Source organism: Phoxinus phoxinus (assembly GCF_949152265.1).
Source record: "Phoxinus phoxinus genome assembly, chromosome: 4".
Taxonomy (NCBI): Eukaryota; Metazoa; Chordata; class Actinopteri; order Cypriniformes; family Leuciscidae; genus Phoxinus; species Phoxinus phoxinus.
The window spans coordinates 42,260,226-42,285,475 of NC_136879.1; the positions used below are offsets into that span (position 1 = coordinate 42,260,226).

Sequence of the window (25,250 nt, forward strand, 5' to 3'; positions counted from 1 at the left end):
TCACTCACAAAAATACATGTTTTATATATTTACGGTAGGACATTTACTAAATATCTTCATGGAACATGATCTTAATATCCTCATGATTTTTGGCATAAAAGAAAAATGGATAATTTTGACCCATGCAGCAAAACTCGCAATTGTGAGAAAAAAACCCTAAATTGTGATTATGAAAAGTCGCAATTAGGCTAATTACCGTGGCGGAAACAAGCTTCCATATATTCCATTTTGTGATTCCAGTGTTCAAAAGCAATAAAATTGTAGTACAAAACAGCCGCATTGATCTAATCAAACTAAGCATCATGCACATTCAGATATTTTCTCTTGGGTTTGAGAAGTACAGTAGATCACGTGATTTTTATTTTTTATTTTTTTGTGTGTATTTGTCGCTCACGGGCCCTTTTTCTGCCTGTAGCGAAGCCAGTTTATAAAAAAAAAAAAAAAAAAGAACAAACAAACTAAGCAACCAGGCAATATCAAAAACAAGGGCGTTGGGATGTTAACAGAGCAGTTTTAGTTGGCATCAGCTGAACTCAGGTTATATAAAAGAGTTTTAATGCTCGCGTCCGTCAGACGAGGGATCCGGCTCGGCTCTGCGCCGGCACCATGACGGGGACGGCGCCCATGCGCTCGAGCGTGGCTTGGCTGACGGCGTACGAGTGTGTGTGTGTGTGCTGTTGTCCGTGCGCCACCGCCGGTGTGGTCGTGACGGGGGGGCGCAGGCTCAGCGAGCCGTTGCTGCGCGTCATGACGGGTGGCGAGGGGGCGGAGTTAGTCGTGACCACTAAAGTCTTGGGCGGGGGCAGGGTGTGGCTGCCGTTAGCGTACGCGGGGCGCGGGGGGGCGGTGGAGCCGCCGGTGAAGGTCTGCCGCGTGTCGCCGTTGTAGCGCGTGTAGGAGTTGGTGTCGTAGTTGGGCTTGGGGTTGTGCCAGTAGCGGCTGTTGTAGGTGTTGGTGGACGTGAGCGTGTCGTTCTCCGAGGACGAGGCGTCGGCCTGGAACGCTTTGACTGATGATGATCTCTTCGGAGGGAGATCGTCCTCCCTGTGTGAGGAAGCAGAGTTAGCTGTGAGAATCTGATCAACACTGCCTACCCTTACAGTGATATAGAGTCGTACCCAGATGTGGGCCGGATCTATGTTGCTGTCCGGGTGAACATGTTTTCAGGGGCGTATTTTTTCCCATTCATTTCAAAAGTCTTCGTTGGTGAAACTCGACAAATGAGAATATGGTGCAAAAGTTCATTTATTTCAGTAATTCAACTTAAAAGGTGAAACTAATATATTATATAGACTCATTACATGCAAAGTGAGATATTTCAAGCCTTTATTTGTTATCATTTTGATGATTATGAAAACCCCAAACTCAAAATTTGAATATTGTGAAAAGGTGTTCATAATCTGTAAGCCATAATCATCAAAATTATAACAAATAAAGGCTTGAAATATCTCACTTTGCATGTAATGAGTCTATATAATATATTAGTTTCACCTTTTAAGTTGAGTTACTGAAATAAATGCATGATATTCTAATTTTTCGATTTGATTATAAACTTTGATTTGAAAATCAGACAAAAATGCAAAGGTGCTTATTGACTTTAGTGAGGGAAATAACTACAATCCCATGATGCATTGCGATCAGTAATCAACCAAAAACAACTGAGAAATTTAAAACTACTCCTTTAAAAATGTTGATTACTAAGATATTTGAAGTGTTGCAAATATACAAACATTTCACCTGATCTCGTTGGGAATCTCCTCCTCCTCGTACTTGTTCTTGTTCCTCCAGTAGAAGAGCGTGACCAGCACCAGTAAGGAGCAGATGACCAGCGCCAGAACCCCAGTGACGACGGTTCCTGCGATCAGACCCACGCTCTGAGGCTGCGCTGTCACACGCCAGAGACAGAGACCACAGTCAGTGTTTAAAGGGTTATTCACACACAAATGAAAATCCTCTGAGTGAGTTCCCGTAGTGTAACAGCGCAGCGCTTCTGGGGTTGTACATCAGAACGGAGGCTCACTATTGGCCGACGCTGGTCATGTGTGTGATGCTGGCCAATAGTGAGCTTCCGTTCTGACAAAAAAACCCAGAAGCGCTGTTACACTACGTGAACTCACTCAGAGGAACACACAGAAGAACATCAAGAGTTGAATAAAGTCATTATTTTTGTTTGTTTTTTGCACACAAAAAGTATTCTCGTTGCTTGATAAACTTAAGGTTGAGCCGCTGGACTATTTTAAACATTGTCTTTACTAACTTTCTGGGCCGGCAAGTTTCAATTACAATAGAAGCCTATGGAGGAGTGAGACACTCTCAGATTTAATCAGAAATATCTTCATTTGTGTTCTGAAGATGAAGGAAAGTCTGACGGGGAACAACATGAGGGAGAGTCATTACTGACAGAGTTTACCGTATTTTCCGGACTATAAGTCGCTCCTTTTTTCATAGTTTGGCTGGTCCTGCGACTTATAGTCAGGTGCGACTTATATATCAAAATGAATTCATACTGACAGATGAACCAAGAGAAAACATTACCGTCTACAGCCGCGAGAGGGCGCTCTAGTTAGCGGAGTTGTTCAGAAGCGACACTGAGGAAGAACTCAATGGATTCAGTGTTGAGGAATGAGATCGGGAGCTTGGTGAACTTGCTGACCCGCTAACTTGTTGGACTCGCTGGATAATGTTAGTTTAGTCTATTCAGCCTCAGATATATGTTCTTTATGCTATTGTGTCGCTGAATAACTGTTAATGTGTTACGCTAACACACCGGACACTATTCAGCTGTTGTTCTGTGTGCTGTTGTGTCGCTGAATAACTGTTAATGTGTTACGCTAACACACCGGACACTATTCAGCTGTTGTTCTGTGTGCTGTTGTGCAGCTGAATAACCTTTCCAGATTAAATGTCTGTTCTTGGTCTTGCATTTTGTGAAATAAATTTCTAAATAAATGTGACTTATAGTCCAGTGCGACTTATATATGTTTTTTTCCTCTTCATGACGCATTTTTTGACTGATGCGACTTATACTCCGGAGCGACTTATAGTCCGGAAAATACGGTACATTTTTGGGTGAGCTATCCCTTTAATAAGAGCTGCAGAGCGAGTGTGTGTGAGACTTACGGGCCACGACCTGCAGGTTGAGGACGCAGGTGCTCCTCCCGATGGCGTTGGACGCCGAACACTGGTACAGTCCAGATGTGCTGGTGCTGATGTTCCTCAGCGTCACCGTACCCTGCATCTGATCTGAGGACCACAAATCAACTCGTGAACACCTCAGACTGATCACGCACTGTAGAAATCATCCATGAGCTCTGCTGGAGAACAACTTCACCACAAACTTGGAAATGTTAAGGGTTTCTCATGGCTGTTAAACCCAGCTAACAAAAATGTGTTTCTAATGTTCCCAGTTAAGGCGAGACACGACAGGCACTTTTCACACTAGTGGACAGAAAACATCCAAAATACACGTTTAACTGTATCTTCTAGAGCACTTTATCTATTTGCGTCTGTAGATTTCAATTACATATATCTTTAAAGATCGTTTTCTCAAAATAAGTTTTTTCTCCATCGATATTCTGCAGGTTTTTACAGAAGGGTTTGGTTTTCCTGATTTTATACAACATTTTATTCCTAAAGAAATGGTGATTTGTTTTTTGTTTTAGTTTTTTTGGGCTTTTTACAGTATTTTCTGATTTATGGTGTTTAAAAAAAAAAAAGAAAGATCCAAAATCCCTTCTGTAAAAACATTATATACAAAAAATGAAACAAGGAACGAATGAACCTGGCTTAATTCAATGTTCAGATTTTAGTTTTAGAACAGAAATGTATGCAAATTAGTGCATATTTAATTGGATAACGGGTCATTTGCATATTTAGACAAAACATTTCAGAAAACTTGTAAAACATTTTGGTAACACTTTTTACAGTGTCCTTGTTACATATGTTACATGTACGTACCATAGTAATAACAGTAAATTATGCATAATTACATGCAAATAACCCTCAACCAAACCCTAACCCTATAGTAAGCACATGTTGTTACTTATATTACTCAGTACTTAAATATATAATTACACTGTAACAATGACACCCTAAAATAAAGTGTTTTTGTTGCAATTATTAATGTAATCAATCAACTGGTTAATGGTGATATCTATTTTAATTTTTTATTTTACTCTTCACCTGGGGTGTCTTGCCTTATGTTCCCTGAATGTCCGATTTTTTAAATATATTTTCTTGGTTATGCAATATGCATATATAATATAACATCTGTTCAAAGTTATCTGGCCTTTAATAATGTTCTCAAGCACACACACATTCTTTATACGTCGGTCAACAATTCGTTTTAAGTTTTTAAATGTTACTTATTGTTTCAGAAGGTCAACACAAGTTCTTCTCCGTTCCTGATTTTAAAATATTAACACAAGTGACCCTGGAGCACAAACCCAGTCACATGACTCACGGGTATATCTGTGGCAATAGCCAACTATACATTGTACAGGTCAAAATTATCCATTTTTCTTTTATGCCAAAAATCATGAGGATATTAAGATCATGTTCCATGAAGATATTTAGTAAATGTCCTACCGTAAATATATAAAACATGTATTTTTGTGAGTGAATGCAGCACAATCGTGAACATAAATGCACAACTTTAAAGGAGATTTTCTCAATGTTTACATTTTTTTGCTCCTCAGATTCCAGATTTTCAATAGTTGTGTCTCGACCAAATATTGTCTTATCCTAACAAACCACACATCAATGGAGAGATTATTTATTCAGCTTTCAAGTGATGTATAAATCTCAATTTCAATTTGACCCATGTGACTGGTTTTGTGGTCCATATGAAACGCTGCTAAAGGTGTTCATAAAATATATTGTGGTTTTGCGTAAACCATTTCAATGGAAAAAGAAAAACTAAGTTTAAGCGTTTACGTGACCTTACATGTTCTTGAGACTCGGTAACATTATACACACTCTATATTTAAATAGTAATTAAACAAATGGCATTAAAACAAGTAATTTCTGAGTGGTAGTTGCAGTAAAACTGACGGCCTCTAGATGGCAGTACAGTCTCAGTTTCTGTTCAGAAGTAAAAATGTCTCAGCTGTGAAAGCTGCCTACTTTTGAGGCCAAAGCATATGATTTATTAAGCATATAAATATAACAACCATCTTTAGAATAAGGCTACTGTACCGTTAAATCACAGACATCTGAAATAGTCATTCAAGAGTTAGTTTGTGGTGTGTGTTTTCTGTTCCAGCATCTGTGAACAAACCGGTCCCTATAGAAATGATTTATTAGGTCTGGTGGAGAATAACTTGACTATTCTTCTTCTTGACAAACAAAAAAATAATATCAGGGGGGGATTGAGGCCTGTTAAAGGATAATTCCGGTATTTAACACCTTGAGTCTATATTGTAGTTTGTTTTGGATGAACAAGAGTGGTGGACAACATTTTTTTGACAATGGTTCCTCTCTCAAGTTTTTGACTATAAAAGAATTGGCCATGGACCCATTTAACATTGGAGTCAATGGGCATGTCCGAAAATGTCATTAAAACAGCCAATAATGTTCGTTTACAAAACTGTTAAACTCACCGAGTTTATATAAAATCGTATAAAATTATATAAAATATATAAATATATACATAAATGTGTGTGTAATTATACATCATAATTCTACACAGTACACACACATATTATGTAAACACAAACTTTTATTTTGGATGTAATTAATCTTTTGACAGCCCTAAAATTTTTATGTTAGATGCAAATAATCGATTTGACAGCACTACAAAAATTATGAAAATATAAAACTCAAAGCTTCTTCATTTTTTTTTCTAAATTACATAATAATATATACGTAAACAACACTGCTGGGTGAGGGTGGACGTGTTTAAAATGTTAAACGTCACGTCAAACTCTTATTATTACTAACAGAGCTTGTTTTTATCACATGACGTCTAACGATCATATCATTATTCATAGGAATGATTTATGAAGAACCGGAGTAGTGTTGAAGCGAACCGCTTGCGTTATGAAAGTGAATTTTGATTTTGACAGTAATAAACATCTTGAAATCCCAAGGCGTGTCTGTGGAGATTGTGTAGCCGTATTCTAAAGCCGTCACACTGTTCGGAGAGATAGCGGGTCAAGTCACGACACACACACACACACACACACACACACACACACACACACACACACACACACACACACACACACACACGGGTGACCGGGGCGGGCAGAGGTCACGCCACACCGTGAGTCAAGAGCTGTGATTTACCGGAGAATGTGGGGCAAAACGGGATCCCCACGGGCAGGGGTTTAGTACCTTGCATGGCATTGTGGGGCAGTTTGGGCACCGACTCCAGCTTCTCCCAGGCGTAGGTGGGCGTCGGGATGCCCTCGTCCGAACCACACAACAGCATCACATCACTGCCCACGTCCAGCGAGCCCTGGACACGACACGCCGGGGTGGACGGGGGAACTGCAGAGACACACACAGATCAACTTTAGGTGTGTTTGTGTGTGTGTGTGTGTGTGTGTGTGTGTGTGTGTGTGTGTGTGTGTGTGTGTGTGTGTGTGTGTGTGTGTGTGCGCCATACCGACAAAACATGATCTCTTGGTTTTCTTGGATTTTATCGATAGCGATAATTAGACAATATTTTCCTTATATATTTATGCCAAAAATCATGAGGATATTAAGATCATGTTCCATGAAGATATTTAGTAAATTTCCTACCGTAAATATATAAAACATGTATTTTTGTGAGTGAATGCAGCACAATCGTGAACATAAATGCACAACTTTAAAGGAGATTTTCTCAATGTTTACATTTTTTTGCTCCTCAGATTCCAGATTTTCAATAGTTGTGTCTCGACCAAATATTGTCCTATCCTAACAAACCACACATCAATGGAGAGATTATTTATTCAGCTTTCATGTGATGTATAAATCTCAATTTCAATTTGACCCATGTGACTGGTTTTGTGGTCCAGGGTCACATATTCTATATAGTGGTCATTTTGCATAAGTGATAGAAATCATCTTTTCCAATAAGATTAAATTGATTTTGACCTTTTTATGGGCATTTTTCCTTGATAATTTTTTATTTGCATTTTTTTTTTAAATGCATGCATCTTCTTTTTCTTTTTTTTTGGTCACAATAGGGCTGTTAACAATTAAATGAAGTTTACACAGATCAGAGGGACATGAATGCAGTTACACATGCAGAAATATTGTTTTAAACCTAAAACATTGAATATTGATATTAGAAATGATGAAAAAAATTAAAAGATACTTTAATTGCTGAATTAAAACCAGTAGGTGGCAGCGAGTCACTGTTAATGAGTAATTCATTTAGTTTCAGCCGACTCATATAAACGGCTGATTATTGTGTATAAAGAGAAGAGATGAGCGGAAGTTATTCTGATGCAAGATTACCAGGAACATGAATTTAACACAATCATAATGTGCACTGATAAATCATTTATAATAAAATACTGCAATATTTTGCATTTTGATTTCATGGTGACTTTGATTTCCAGGGTAATTTTGATAATTGTATCTGTATTGTCGTATGTCAAATACTTAAAGTCCCCCTGTAGTCAATCATTGTCTCCCTTAAAACTCATCTTTAATCACCGAAATTACACATTTAAAAGTTTTTTCATTGAAAAAAAAAAATCTTCACACCTTAAAAATCCTTGAACTCGACACCCTCACCTCATTAAGTATTAGTGGTTCTATGAATATGCAAATGAGCCCCGCCTCCACTCACTCACTCACTCAGAGATCCACTGGTTGACGATCACACGTTGATCTGATTGGTTACAAGGTAGTGTGTGACGTCAGAAACACCAGCGATTTCTAACCGTGACTAATCTGATTGGCTGTTGCATTCATAAGCTCAACACTTTTTATTAATTTTCACATTTCACTTTAATCTCGGCATCAGTTGTAGATTTAGAGACTTTTCTTTTTGGTGTCTTGAGTTTTTGGTGCAATTTTTTGACCCAACCCATTAATTTCCGGCATTGACATTCATATACTTGTGTGTTTTTTGGCCAAAATAACCGGCAGAATAACTTTATACCCATAGTCAAAAATGTGGCGCTGTGAGAAATGAAATATCAGGACTGTTTACATTTATGCGTTTGTTAGATGCTTTTATCAAACCATAAGCAATTCGTCATACAGCCAACAATATTTATAGTGTGCAATCTGCCAGGTTAGTGTACTAAACACAGCATGTGTAACTGGACACATTATGCAACAATAAACACCATTGTCACACAACCATATTATATTCATAATCAGTAAAATGATGCCCGGATATCATCTGACCCTTTGTACAAAACTATACATGTACTGTGTAGGACGCGTGAGGAAGAGTGTGTCCAAATCCTTCATGACACACACACACACACACACACACACACACACACACACACACACACACACACACAGTGCTGATGCTTTTTGTAACCAATTATCAAGGTAACATTTGTTGAATTAGCTGGTTAAATCTAGCTAAGTTTCCACTATTAAAAATATTTTAGTTGAGATTGCATGATAATTTTAAGTTGTGTATTAATTAGCTTACTTCAAATATGTCAAGAGCAATTAAAATGTATGATTACAAAATAAAAATCTGCTAGTTCTGCTTACTTAAACGTTCAATTTCTGAACTTAAAAAATGTGATGTGACTGATTACCTCAAATTATTTGAGTTTTGCCAACTTATTCGGGTTTACAGTGTATCGGACAAACTTTATTTTAAGGCGAGACACGGCAGGCAAAAACATCGGGGTATTTTCACTGGTCAATTTTGAGATTTTTGTCTTCAATAACATGTCGTCTTTCAGACTTGTGGTGAAAAAAGTCTGAAATACACATTTATGTCTTTATTTTACTAACTTTGTCTGTTTGCGTCTGTAGATTTCTCCTAAACTCAACAAAAGTTGGCGTTCTGAATCAACATCTCTGTCTCCTGTCATCACACACACCGTTAGAAAGCTCTCTCTCCTGTACAATGCTGTCGCATCCAAATATGGTCATTTCCTGTTTATCAGCAACCAATCGTGAAAGTAAAAGGGCTGAATGCGCAATCTCATTGGCTGATGATAAATCTTTAAAGCCCGTTTTCTCAAAATGACTTTTCTTTCATTCTCCAAGTCCAAAATCTCCACTTAAGTCGCACCGATACACACCAAACCTTCCAGTCTTGTGCCTAGTTATATTATGAAGACATTTACTGAGGGATTTGTAAATATATTATTCCTAACCTGATTTATATAACATTTTATTCCAAAAAACATGGTGAAAATAATTTTTTAAGGCTATTGACAGTATATTCTGATTTACAGGATAACAAAAGTAGATATCCATAAATCCCTCAGAATTTTTTTCCCATCTAACATGTGAACACAATGAAAAAATACTTTTTAACCTGGCTTTATCCAAAAATCTGATTTCGTTTTTATTTTATATATATGCAAATTAGCGCATATTTAATTAGATATGGCATAATTTGCATATTTAAACAATAAATTACAGAAAACTTGTAATACATTCTTCCCTCATCTTAATGTAATCAACTGGGAAAGTTTAATGGTGATATCTGCTAGTTAAAGATTTTACCTGTAGTGTCTCGCCTTAAAACATGTATCGGCCGATACCGATATGGTTGCCGATTTATCATGCATCCCTACAATCAGCCAGTAGCACACTCTTGCGGAGACTCACCCAGCACAGTGAGGCCGATGACCCCGATATTGCGCCCCCCGCGGTCCGGGAGGTTATTGACCAGGCACTGGTACGTCCCGGTGTCGGACAGCTGTGTGTTATTGATGAAGATTGAGGCACTTGTGCTGGGCATAGTGGCCACGAAACCCACACGCCCGTTCATGTGATTGGCTAAACTGAAGACCTGCCCTCCCTGATAGATGATCACCTGTCAACAAACACACACAGATAACACATAACAACATATTAATACCTGAACGTTCACTTATAAAATAAATGCAAAGACCAAGTCACATTTATTTATATAGTGCATTAAACAACCAAACACTGTTGTCGTGCAAATGAAGGGCCAGAACACATTAAAAGTTTAAGTTAATAACTAATGATTTTTACAATGATTTTAGTGAATCAATCAAAACTAACTTTATCTGGACAATAACTTTAATCTAGAGCTACTGTAAAGCCCAAACACTGTTACTGTAATCTCCTATTATCACTGTAAAGCTGCTTTGAAACTATATATATTGTTAAAGCGCTGTATAAATGAAGTTGTCTTGACAACTAATTAACAACAGATTGTTTCAAAGCAGTATTAAACCGAAAAATAATTAAAATTAATAAATTATGAAACAACTTAATTTTCAGCTGTAAAGCAGCTCTACAGAAGACAATAGAGTCATTATTCAGCTTTTCTCCTCATCTCGGCATCTTAGAACGATTATAATGTCTGAATATTAAGCATCCAGTGACCAATCACAAATCAGTATGCAAATATTTCAGTGACATCACCACTCTAGGCAGGAAGTAGTTCGATTTTGAAGCTGAATATTTTAACAATTCAAGTCACTGGAAGATTTAATCAGTAATTTGAACTTTAATTTAAATATGTTTGTTTCTTTAACAGATGCAGACCCAAGGGTAATAAAACTGTCAAACAAAGTTTGAATGAAGTCTTTAAGTTTCAGCTGAATTAAATGCAGAAAAGTGCAGTAGGAATAAGAAAAATAAAAGGAAATATATATATATGGGTCAATGATGTATAAGGATTTTCTAATTTTAAAATACAAAAAATAAAATAAAAATTCCTGGTGCAATTGTTCAAACATTAAGGATGTTGTGTACACAAATTCATATAAAAATGTCATGTGGTGCGACCGTGATTTATCTTAAAATTAATGAATTACCTTAACATTTTTACAAGTTCTTAGTAATTAAAGTGTTTAGAAACAAAGTATTTGCTTTTCTTTTGAGTTTTTGTAAATAATGATCTCATTTTTTGTTCTATAATTTTAGAGTTGCCTTCTTAAATCTAGTTAACAGAGTTATTTTCCCTGTAAATCACATAAAACTGATAAAAATGTTTTAAAAGTACCATTCACTTAAGCACACTGTATCAGTAATTCATATTTCAGCCACAGAAATAAGATATTTTATTTTAAATTGAATACAGTGATTGCTTTTATTGGTCACACCACATGATGAACGGTCGTTCCAAATGACACGAAGAATTTTTTTTTTACTTCAAGTAATTACTTTTTTATGTTTTTGTGTGTGTGTGGGGTGTAAATAAAACAGTAAATTACCCTGGACAGAGCAAGTTATTACAGAATACAAACATTTCTATTCTTTTTAGAATAATTTGATCAGATAAATCATTCAAAATAACACCAGAAACATGAAATTAACAAAACTTTTCTGTCTGATGTTAAAAAGCAAGTGCTGACGGGTGTAAATAAGATTGATATAAATATGACTGAGGATGCATTTTATTTTCTAAACAATCAATTATTGAACAAGTGTAAATATGCATAATTATGAGCACAGCTCTGGTCACTGTCCATCGAACGCCGGCGTAGAAGATGAGCAGCGCACACACACACACACACACACACACACACACACACACACACACACACACACACACACACACACACACACACACACACACACACACACACACACACACACACACTATAAAGCGTTTTTAAAGGGCTTTGATCTTTGTTAGAAGCTTCTGTGATCCGCAACATTAAAAGGAACCTGCTTCACTCAGTGTGTGTGTGTGTGTGTGTGTGTGTGTGTGATCATGGGAGTTTCAGAGGCCTTCGAGAGGCTGAAGGACAGAGAGGCCCCTGTAACACACACACACACACACACACACATAGAGAGTTGACAGTGTTTTGAGCACCAGTAAATGATGCTTTCATGGACTCTGGGCTTCTTACACACAAATGAACAGGCAGCACTTCAGCTGAGATGAATCAAGACAAGCCCCGCAGCCAGTGTGTGTGTGTGTGTGTGTGTGTGTGTGTGTGTGTGTGTGTGTGTGTGTGTGTGTGTGTGTGTGAGATATGAGCTGTGTAATAGGAAAAGATGGGAGTGATGTATAGGTATACATGACAGAGAAAGAAAAATGAGAGTTGCTCTAATGCATGTTATCAGTCGCCTAACTCTTCACTCGGTGTGTCAGTCGTGCACGATATAGACGAGCTCCTATTAGTGCTGTTCACTACGCCATGCACACTAGAGCTCATAGCAGGGTTATTATACTTAACACCATTATAAATATTTTCGTTACTTGAATATATGTTAATATATGTCAATATTTTGTAGTATTATTGTATTTCAGCAAGCCAAGAAAACATTACTCATACTAAAATAACCCAAAATATATCTAATAAAAATGACAAAAACACAACAAAACAGCTAAAACTTCAGCTAAAATTAAACTGAAAAATATCCAAATAAAAACTATAATATTATCTCGACACTAACGTCACACAGGCTCATATCAAACTTATTAAAGATTTCTCAAATAAAAAGTTGTCGAGGAGAAGTGTGCGGTTACTTAAAATAATTCAGTAACACTACAATAAGGTTCATTAGTTAACTACCGTAGTGAATATGAACAATACTTCTTCATCATGTATTAATCTTAGTTAATATTAAGTTCAACATTTATGTTATTAAAACCAAAGGTTGTGTTTGTTAACATAAGTTAATGCACTGTGTGAACTAACATGAACAAACAATGAACATCTGTCTTTTTATTAACTAATATTGTCAAAGATTAATAAAAACGGTAACAAATGTATTTATCATTGTTAGTTCATGTTAGTTAATATATTCACTAATAATGATAACTAATAAACGTTATTGTAAAGTTTTAGAGAGAGGAAAACACACGGAAAACACACACACACACACACACACACACACACACACACACACACACACACACACACTCTCTCTCTCCACACACACACTATCTCTCTCTCTCTCACACACACACACACACACACTCTCTCTCTCTCTCTCTCTCACACACACACACACACACACACACACACACACACACACACACACACACACTCTCTCTCTCCACACACACACTATCTCTCTCTCTCTCACACACACACACACACTCTCTCTCTCTCTCTCTCACACACACACACACACACACACACACACACACACACACACACACACACACACACACACACACACACTCTCTCTCTCTCTCACACACACACACACACACACACACACACACACACAGAGAGAGAAAACTAAGCAGATTTCCACACACTCGAGAGGAAAGGAGGTCATCAGTTGTGTACAGATGGTCATCAGCGCTAAGAACTGACTTGGCTCCGGCCACATCACGAGCTGTCAATCATTAAGCCCCGCCCCCTTACGCATCATATGCCCCGCCCCACATTCAGCCGCCAGTCTTCTCTATGATTGACCGCCACATTGCAACCTCTATAACGTATTCAGTCACGTCGTAACATGCGTTTGTCGCACATAAATGTATTCTTACATGAAATGCATTTAGTTTAAATGGTTACTACGCATTAAATGCATGAACTTGCAAATGAGCAAAGGATCTCTCAGGGAAACCTGCACACACACACACACACACACACACACATCTGCTGTATGTCCTAATCTGCCGCTGAACACAGAAGATTACAGACATCGGGAGAGTGTGATCTGATCAGAATCAGGTCAGAAGGTCGACATATGCTAAAGACACGTCGGCATAAATCCCTCACTTATGCTATATGAGGCGCTGAGCATGCTGGGATACCACCGCCATACATAATGTTCAGAAGTCGAAAGGAAATCATTAAAACACACGGGTCATGTTGAGTGCAATGCATTGTTGGATACAGTATCGCAGTGTGTGTGTGTGTGTGTGAAACTTTCTGCACATTTTGGCAAATGCATTAGATATTAGTATGCGTGAGTCATCCAGGTATTGCATGCGTACATAAATAATGTATTCTCTGCACAGTATACAAACTGCAAATACTTAAGACCCACTGACGTGTCCTGTAACGTGCAGGTTTGTTTGATGCGTTGATGTCATTTCCACTGAAACGGGAAGTGAAGGCGGGACATATTGAATGGCTCCTCCCCCTTTTCAAACAGCCAATAGCGTTATGTTTACCTCACAGACTGACAGCACCATGGAAGTGAATCCGAGATCTGATGATGATGATGCTGGATTCAATAGTAGAGATGAGAATAATTCTAGCCATTTCATATTTCATTCTTAACCGACGTAGAGTTGAAAAACTGTATAAAACTGAATAAAAAGCGTTTGAGCAGCCAAACACACACACACACACACACACACACACACACACACACACACACACACACACACACACACGCTCTGTGTGTCAACGCTCGCTTTGGCCAGGTGGTGTTTATAGCAGAGGGGGCGGAGCTTCAGATTCTAGAGAGCGTTTGATTGGACAGAAAATGTGATGAGAAATCATAAAAATCCCTGATCCATTTTAGTGGCAGAGAGAGACTGTAGGTTTTGAATATTTATATCTCATAAATGTGAATTTTGTCATTGTTTTGGAGCACACCTGTTTATTCATAACCATAAGGCCAACATGTATTTATACTAAAAGATTAAAAAAAAAAGGACATTTTGATTTTAGGGGGCCGTTAAGTGTTTATTTGATTAGCTACACTTGATCTTTTTTCGTCTGTAAAGCCTTTTCACTCAATAGAAAACATTATCAGCAGTTCCGTTCCATGCTGACTTTATATTTAATAAATAAAGTATTGTATTTAATCATTAAAGATATTAATAATGCACCCTAGCTAACAGGGAAAGTTCTGGCAAAGTTACGAAGAAATGTTCTTCAGGTAACGTTTATAGATTATTTGTTTAAAGTTATTCTCTCTTTAATAATGCTCTCAAAACATTAGAACAAAAACATTATTTATACATCATTCATATCGGACGTACATTTTTTTTAAATGTTACATTTTTCAGTAACATTCACACATAATGTTTGCAAAATTCTAAAATGGAATGTTGCCTTATCGTTCACATAACCGAGGGACATTTTGAATGTTCAAAAAATGAAATATTCTTAGAAACATGTTTTAGTTTGTTGGGATGTATTATTAAAAGTTATGTATTCCTGAATTAAACCGAATTTTGAATGAGAAATAAATAGGACGGGACTTTATGGATTCTTTATATTAATATTATTTCTCCACATCTAAGTTTGTTGATGAATCATGAAATTAATTGTGAAATTAATCAGAGAACATTTGATTGATTTATGTTGTATGTCATATTAAAAGATAAAAGATGTCGGCCGGTTGTATGTACGCTCGTGGAGAGGCTGGAGTCTTTCCCGGAGTCTCGGGTCGCAGGCAGGAAAACACCCGGGACAGATGGCTGGTCCAACACACACACACACACACACACACACACACACACACACACACACACACACACACACACACACACACACACACACACACACACACACACACACACACACACACACACACACACACACACACACACACACCTCGTTTTTGTAATTATTATTGTGTCAGGAATTTTTTTTCTTTCAACTTTTTGTCATTCTTATCCTATAATGAAATACTGATTTGTGTGAGAAATTACCCAAAGTTCAAAGTTCATGATTTATGTAATGCTCCCCGTTGTTGGTGTGTTTAGGGCTGTTTGTTATGAGTGACGTGTGTGTTCTGGATGAGAACGGCTGCCAGTGTTACGCTGAGACGTATATGAAGTGTTTTGTTGGACTGAGTTTTGGAGGTGAGATGAACTCTTTGGCCACGATTCATCTCGACTGTATAATGAGTTCTGAAAAAGTGGCTTCAGTTTTGATCAATGCTTGTTAGCAACTGAAAAAACTGTATTTAGAAATATATATATATAAACACAGGGTAGTATATACAAAACAATAGAATACGCTGTCCAGCACCCAATTCTCTAAAAAATTATAGTAATTATTTAATAGTGTGTAAACTATTAGTGGATTAGAAATTAAATTAAAATCTTTTGAATTTGTCAGATGTGTGTGTGAGTGAGAGTGTGGCCCAGTGTGTGTGTGTGAGTGAGAGAGAGAGAGAGTGTGTGTGTTTGTGTGTGTGTGTGTATGTGTGTATGCATGCATGCATGCATGTGTATGGGTATGTGTGTGTGTGAGTGAGAGAGTGTCCCCGTGTGTGTGTGTGAGAGTGTGTCCGTGTGTGTGTGTGTTTGTGTGAGAGAGAGTGTGTGTGTGTGTGTGTATATGCATGCATGTGTATGCGTATGTGTGTGAGTGAGTGAGAGAGTGTTCCCATGTGTGTGTGTGTTTGTGTGAGAGTGTGCCTGTGTGTGTGTGCCTGTGTGAGAGAGTGTGTGTGCACGTGTGTGTGTGAGTGAGAGAGTGTGTGTGTGTGTGTGTGTGTTTGTGTGAGAGAGAGTGTGTGTGTGTGTGTGTATATGCATGCATGTGTATGCGTATGTGTGTGTTTGTGTGAGAGAGTGTGCCTGTGTGTGTGTGCCTGTGTGAGAGAGTGTGTGTGCACGTGTGTGTGTGAGTGAGAGTGTGTGTGTGAGAGAGTGTGCCCATGTGTGTGAGAGTGTGCCTGTGAGTGTGTGTGTGTGTGAGTGAGAGTGTGCCTGTGTGTGTATGTGTGTGTGTGCCCGTGTGTGTGAGTGAGAGTGTGCCTGTGTGTGTGTGTGTGTTTGTGTGAGAGTGTGCCTGTGTGTGTGCGTGTGTGCCTTTGAGTGAGTGAGTGTGTGTGTGTGTGTGTGTATGCCCGCGAGTGCATGTGTATGTGTGTATGCATGCATGTGTATGCGTACGTGTGTGTGTGTGTGTGTGTGTGTGTGTGTGTGTGTGTGTGTTTTGTGCTTGTGTAACGAGCAGCTGTTGTGTTCTGGCCTGTGCAGCTCTGAGTTAATTAGTGCAGAAGATCGTTTGTTGTGCGTGTTAGGTTAAAACAGTTGGGGGCAGGTGTGTGTGTGTGTGTGTGTGTGTGTTTAGGTCACATACAGAGTTACAGGCAGGTAAGTGTGTGTGTGCTCATGTTATCTTCACACAGTTGTATATAGGTAAGTGTGTGTGTGGGAAGCAGGTGAATGAGGTTTCGCCTGCAGTCATTCATGAAAATAAATCAGACGGAATCAAAGGATGAGGCGATAAACCTGCGCTCTGCGTTTGAAGCCCACACACACACACACACACACACACACACACACACGCGTGTGCTGTTACATGTGCCGCTCCAGATGCTGGAGTTTGGATGGTCCAGTAAAGATAACAGCAAGGGCAAAACATCGAGAAGAGTTTCCAGCTAGTGAACTTACACACATCTCAAACGAACCAAAGTGTGAGTTACACCTGAGCATCACTGTACACTTCACCACACAGGTGTGATTACATCAGCTATTTTCAGATGTGGCTCGTCCAATCAGATCTTAGCACAGTTTAGTAGCGGCAACTGAGGTGTTCAGGTGTGAATTCTTGACCTTTCAAGTGTAAAATCAGCTCTAGCGCTGAATAACTACGATAGCACACACACACACACACACACACACACACACACACACACACACACACACACGTGATGCACGAATCAGCACTTCTCTAATTAGCTATGAACAACATCTTCTCAACTAGGAAAGTGTCATTAGTCTGCTAATAATGAACGTGATTATATTCTAATGCAGAAGACATCAACAAACTATTACTACAGGGTTCGTATCAGAGATACTGTCAAATTAAACTTTTCAAGCACTACTTTTGGGGTTTTCAAGGACGACAATCAGAGATCAATCAATATCTTAATCATTTTTCAAATCATCAAAAGGTAAATAGATAAATAAATACAAATAATACAACAAAATGGTACAAATAAAGTGCAGCACATGCAATGCAATGACCATTTAAAGGATACTATGACAAAGATGTGTGTGTGTGTGTGTGTGTGTGTGTGTGTATAGACGTGAAGAATGAAAGCTGTATCATACAAGTGAAACTCAAAAAATGAGAATATGGAGCAAAAGTTCATTTATTTCCGTAATTCAACTTAAAAGCTGACACTAATATATTATATAGACTCATTACAAACTAAAGTGAGATATTTCAAGCCTTTATTTGTTATAATTTTGATGATTATGGTTTACAGCTTATGATAACCCCAAATTCAAAATTAGAATATTGTGGAAAGGTTTTTTATATTATATATTATATTTATATATAGGTCTTTATATTTTAAAGCCGATAACCGATATATTGGCCGATAAATCTAAATCAAAATTTGTATATAATTTTTGCGAGACTGATTATAAAAACAATCCATGTTCCATGTTCAATCCACACAATTATAATGATGTTCTCATGATAATTTTATGTAGCCGATATTTTTTTCATATTTTTCTTTTTGAAGTGATTTCAATCATATTTCAAGCAATTTAAAACCAGAACAGTGCACATCTGAAGCGTGTCCATTTACAATCCATTATTACAATCAGAGATCTCACTTATCAAAAAATATCTTCTCGGCTTTAAGATATCGGCCAAATTTTCTTATCGGGCCGATAACGATAATATTAAAAATTAACATATATCGTCCGTTACCGATATGGTGGCCGATCTATCATGCATCCCTAGTTAAAATGAACTAATATTAAAAAATAATTAAATACGTTTAATTAATGTTAATTTCAACAGTTAATAATATTATTAAAATCAAAAAATTATAATCTGTTAATATTAATTAATGGACCTGAACTACCGGCATGAACTAACAGTAGACAGTTGCATGTTATAATTTTGATGATTATGGCTTACAGCTTATGAAAACCTTTTCACAATATTCTAATTTTGAATTTGGGTTTTTCATAAGCTGTCAGTCATAATTATAACAATTATAACAAATAAAGGCTTAAAATATCTCACTTTGCATGTAATGAGTCTATATAATATATTATTTTCACCTTTTAAGTTGAATTACTGAAATAAATGAACTTTGCACCATATTCCCATTTTTCGAGTTTCACCTGTATACTTGAATAATTATATGAGCAATATGACGCTCATAGCCATGCTAAAAGGCTCTATATCAATATCAGATGTGTGTGAAAAAATGGTTTTATAAATAAAATTAAACACTATTTTCTAATAAAGCCTGATGCCCTCCAATAATTCAAGCACTTTTCAGAAATATGTCTGTTTTCAAGGGTTTTCCAAGACTTAAATTTCAAAAAGTCAAATTTAAGTACTTTAAGCACCTCGTATGAACCCTGTGAAAATAATTCTGGATGATTTCTGGTGCCGTGACCCTGGTTGGCAGTTTTTATTTGGCGTTTCTGAATGAATCCACCAGTAGTACGGTAAACATGGGAATGTTTGTGAAGGGCTGCTGTATTTACCGGGTGTTGAACCGCATCCGTACACAAAGTCAGATGACGGTCATGTTTTAAGTTAATGAATCACCAACACACACACACACACACACACACACACACACTCCTGATTTCAGCTTCTTCAGTCCGCTAATGAACACGGGGAAGGTGCAAAATCTCCACAGGAAGACGACAGTCACATGCTGTCTTCAAAGAGAGACTTGACGGGGGAGGGGGGGGAGGGGGGGGGGGGGGAGACTAAATGTGGAAACCATGAAATGTGAGACACTGTTCAACACTCAAGCAACAAAACTAATAAAATCAATGAAGGAGTCTATACTTAAAACATGTTTATTGATTATGATCCGAGCGGTCTAGTTGTGTAGCATCACACCTGCAGTTGCATTGACATGAGAACAGGTGCATGATGGGGAGTTTCCTATTAACTTGCATTCAAGCAAGCGCATGTGTTAAACTATTTTGCTGGCAAGAAATATTCCTAATCAATAATATCATAGCTCACTTTAACAATGCATTCAGGTCAGTTTTGACCCGGAATAATGCATTCAATAAAACAATGGAAAAAATGTATCCATATTTGTGCATTGTTTCCCAGTAAAAATATCTAAATGTCCTGATATCAGGATACATTTACATGAGAAGCAATTTGCATAAAATATTATGACTTGCTTTCAGTGAATTTATTCTTTATTTACTCAAAATATATATATATATATATATATATATATATATATATATATATATATAAAGCAATTAATCTAATAAGATATAAAATAAATGACAAGGGGAAAAATTATCTGACTATCAAAATACACATTTATTCAGGTTTTTACAATCATTTTAATACAAATAATTTAATAAAATAATAAATTGTAATCATTTTTAAAAACGTTTGTGTTCTAGGTCATCGTTATGTGGCTTTACACAAAGTTTATGACTTTTTCTGGACATTACAGTAGATTTAGTCTCAAAAATACTTTAGTAAAATATATTTAGCTTCTTTCCCATATATCACACTCTTTTGGGACTTCTCACACATTGATGAACCATTGCAGCATGAAGAATGTATCTTATGCAAGTAAAATGTATGTATTTTGTTTGAAAACATTGCAGAATAATATTGATGTTAAGTTAAAATATTAATATGTACGTATAGACTTAGTAACAAAATGCTGTTTAATCTACAGTAGTAAAAACATGGTCACTTTTAAGGCATTTATATCTGTGGCAATATCCAACTACACATTGAATGTGTCAAAATTATCAATTTTTCTTTAATGCCAAAAATCATGAGGATATTAAGATCATGTTCCATGAAGATATTTAGTAAATGTCCTACTGTAAATATATAAAACATGTATTTTTGTGAGTGAATGCAGCACAATCGTGAACATAAATGCACAACTTTAAAGGAGATTTTCTCAATCTTTAAATTTTTTTTTCAGATTTTCTAATAGTTGTGTCTCGACCAAATATTGTCCTATCCAAACAAACCATAAATCAATGGAAAGATTATTTATTCAGCTTTCATTTCACAAAATTGTGACCCATGTGACTGGTTTTGTGGCCCAGGGTCACATATGGTTTTAGTAAAATATGACGTTATGAAGCTTACCCAAAGATTGTGTGCACTTTGTGAATGCGTTGTGAGGGTTAATCCTTATGGATATTATCAAGCACTCTTCGAAATGGTTTCCCGCTGAATATTGTTTCATATGTCTGTTAAATGCATGCGAGTGTTCAGATCAGTGTGTGTGTGTGTGTGTGTGTGTGTGTGTGGTGGTTGTTCACCTGCTCTGGCTGGTTGGCGTTGGCCAGTGGCGTGACCATCCATATGATGTAGAGATTATTGAGCGCGGCGCTCGTGGAGAAGGTACAGGGCAGGACGGCGGCCTGACCGCGGGCCACCTGAACACTGCTCTGGCTCACCGTCACTTCCAGCGCACGCACACACACTGCAGGAGGAACACACACCACCAGTCAGAGACAGAGTACTGTAACACACAGCATACGCAAGATACACTCAGAGAACCTAACGGTGAAACTCGACAAATGGGAATATTTATTTCAGTAATTCAACTTAAAAGGTGAAACTAATATATTATATAGACTCATTACATGCAAAGTGAGATATTTCAAGCCTTTATTTGTTATAATTGTGATGATTATGGATTACAGATTATGAAAACCTTTTCACAATATTCTAATTTTGAGTTTGGGGTTTTCATAATCTGCCATAATCATCAAAATTATAACAAATAAAGTCTTGAAATATCTCACTTTGCATGTAATGAGTCTATATAATATATTAGTTTCACCTTTTAAGTTGAATTACTGAAATAAATGAACTTTTGCACCATATTCTCATTTCTCCAGTTTGAACTGTAATCTGCTTGTGCATGTTCATCTTTCTTTAGTGTGTGATAAAGAAAAAGCTCCGAGTTATTCTCGATATCAGTGTTTATTTATTAACCTTTATTTAACCAGGCAAGTCAGTTAAGAACAAGTTCTTACACACACACACACACACACACACACACACACACACACACACACACACACACACACACACACACACACACACACACACACACACACACACACACACACACACACACACACACTAATTTAAAACATTCACAAGCTGTGATAAAAACACTCCCTAATAGTTTTTTTAATGCAGAGCGACCATACACCGTTTTTTTTCTAGGTATAATCAAACCGAATATGATTAGACGATCGAGTTTAATATTTACCCGATCATCTAATCATATTCGTTGAGATGATCGAGTTGCATTGCAGAATTTCACATGTCAGTGTTTCTGAACTCCTGAAACGCCTCCATTGTAGTCTCGAGTTACAAACACGTCACAATATTCCTCATTATAATAATTCATACGCAGAATAAAGGGGCGGGGCCTGCTTGAGTTAGTCAGTAGTGTGTTAAACTGGTGGTTATGGAAAGGGGCGGGACATTTCCCAAACACACTCGAAGCACTCGACCAATCACAGCACACTGCTCAAGCCAATCAGAGCACAGTGTGCTTTTCAGAAGGCGGGGCTTCATAGAGACAGGAAGTAAACAGAGCGTTACTGACAGACTGGGAAGAGAGGAGCCGCAACAATGGAGAATATGAGGAAAATAATCAACATTACAGCAGAAAACATGTTCTAGTAGACGACAAAACTACATCAAGACTTTATAAAAGGGCATAAGATTTTCTGCATATTAATCAAACATATGAAACCGTTTCAAAATTAAAAAATCTAAAGAAAAGTAAAAATCAGTGATTCAACCTTGATCTGTGACCTTGACTACGCCTGTAAATGCCAGATGGGTAAAAGAAGTCGTCACGTCCTGGTGATGCTGTGATTGGGTCAGACACAATCTAATGATACACAACCACGGCTTATGTTTGCATGAGCTAAACACATTACACGTCTGGGTTACATCCTCGCAGGTCTGTGTGTGTGTTGTGTGTGAACTCATGCCCTGCAATCAAATATCATCTATAAAAACATGATTTTACCAGGTGTATATTTAACGCTATTTATGGATATATTGTTTGTTTTAAAAAAGAACATCCTCATTCATGAATCTGATTGGATTAGCATCTGAACGAACAGCACAATGCCTCTAATTAAGGGGAGATGAACAGGCTCATGTTTCCCGAGCCTCGTTAACACAATATCACATGATTATCATCCGGCCAATCACGTGGGAAGAAGACAGAGCCTCAGCAGCTGCACAATACATGAAGTCCACTGTGCTCAGGATGGAGTATACTACAAACTGCACAGTATGCACTGAAAATAGTAGACATTATTCCATGATAAACATTTCACCGATGTACCACATGACCTCATTATGTTAATTCTGCTGTAACAACGACTAATAAAACACAAGCATTCACAATATTTCTTCTGTACAACTAAATTATGTTTTATCAACAACAACAAAAAAAGCATCATTTTTACTATATCTGATTATATGTAAGGGTGAACTTGTTAATATGATGTTTAATTTCAAGTTATGATTGAAACGCCCACAACTTTTAAAAAAAGCATGCAACTGTATGCCGTTTGCAATGTTAAATGTAGTCGAAATAAAATCGCAGTATGCAACAGGCACTATATAGATGTTTAATTTGAGTCAAATTATCATCTTTGGAATCAAAATTATTAATGTAAAAAAAGCATTCACTTTTGGCAGTCTGATTAAACTTAAGTCAAAAACTGATTTTAAAAGTGTCGCTGATATTACTTAGTTTATTTGTCACAATGGAAATGGAAGGACACACATCAAGTGCATTGCACTGTGGGATACAGTATCTCACATAGTGTGGTCTGTTGTAAACTGCATATGTTGGCTAACATACATTAGTAGGTCATCTGGGTATTGGTTTCATGCATACTGAAAATATGCATACTGAAAATATGCATACTGAAGATGTGCATACTGAAGATGTGCATACTGAAGATGTGCATACTGAAGATGTGCATACTGAAGATGTGCATACTGAAGATGTGCATACTGAAGATGTGCATACTGACAATGTGCATACTGAAGATGTGCATACTGAAGATGTGCATACTGACAATGTGCATACTGAAGATGTGCATACTGAAGATGTGCATACTGAAGATGTGCATACTGAAGATGTGCATACTGACAATGTGCATACTGAAGATGTGCATACTGAAGATGTGCATACTGAAGATGTGCATACTGAAGATGTGCATACTGACAATGTGCATACTGAAGATGTGCATACTGAAAATGTGCATACTGAAGATGTGCATACTGAAGATGTGCATACTGACAATGTGCATACTGAAGATGTGCATACTGAAGATGTGCATACTGAAGATGTGCATACTGAAGATGTGCATACTGACAATGTGCATACTGAAGATGTGCATACTGAAAATGTGCATACTGAAGATGTGCATACTGAAGATGTGCATACTGAAGATGTGCATACTGAAGATGTGCATACTAAAGATGTGCATGCTGAAGATGTGCATACTGAAGATGTGCATACTGAAAATGTGCATACTGAAGATGTGCATACTGACAATGTGCATACTGAAGATGTGCATACTGAAAATATGCATACTGAAGATGTGCATACTGAAAATATGCATACTGAAGATGTGCATACTGAAGATGTGCATACTGAAAATATGCATACTGAAGATGTGCATACTGAAGATGTGCATACTGAAAATGTGCACACTGAAAATGTGCACACTGAAGATGTGCATACTGACAATGTGCATACTGAAGATGTGCATACTGAAGATGTGCATACTGAAGATGTGCATACTGAAGATGTGCATACTGACAATGTGCATACTGAAGATGTGCATACTGAAAATGTGCATACTGAAGATGTGCATACTGACAATGTGCATGCTGAAAATGTGCATGCTGAAAATGTGCATACTGAAGATGTGCATACTGAAAATATGCAAACTGAAAATATGCATACTGAAAATATGCAAACTGAAAATGTGCAAACTGAAAATATGCATACTGAAAATATGCAAACTGAAAATATGCATACTGATAATGTGCACATTTAAACTGGCTATACAGGAAATTTGCAAAGTGCACACAATATGCATACTGCATACTTCAGAAACATTATTTTCCATAAATAGCCATGGTGATATTCATCTGTTTTTTCACCAGTGTCCCAACACAGTGACAAAACTAACTGTGTGTGCGTGTGTGTGTGTGTGTGTGTTTCAACCCGACTTTTCCAGAGAAAAGCACAATCCG

General features: G+C 37.3%; 1 protein-coding gene across 3 annotated transcripts in view; it reads right to left on the bottom strand.

The window, feature by feature from the left end:
• Nucleotides 1-382: 382 nt before the first annotated feature.
• The window catches only part of igsf11 (immunoglobulin superfamily member 11), a 130,691-nt gene continuing 105,823 nt past the window's right edge, over nucleotides 383-25,250 (bottom strand). For 2 of the 3 annotated variants that reach the window (XM_079610248.1, XM_079610249.1), the window contains 6 exons: nucleotides 21,254-21,417; nucleotides 9,754-9,961; nucleotides 6,337-6,492; nucleotides 3,121-3,243; nucleotides 1,738-1,885; nucleotides 383-1,044 (listed from right to left, as the gene is read on the bottom strand). In XM_079610248.1, the coding sequence (XP_079466374.1) occupies nucleotides 570-1,044; nucleotides 1,738-1,885; nucleotides 3,121-3,243; nucleotides 6,337-6,492; nucleotides 9,754-9,961; nucleotides 21,254-21,417 (1,274 nt within the window). In that variant the 3' untranslated portion in view covers nucleotides 383-569. The remainder of the gene's footprint in view (nucleotides 1,045-1,737; nucleotides 1,886-3,120; nucleotides 3,244-6,336; nucleotides 6,493-9,753; nucleotides 9,962-21,253; nucleotides 21,418-25,250) is intronic. The other variant, XM_079610250.1, reaches the window with a different exon arrangement.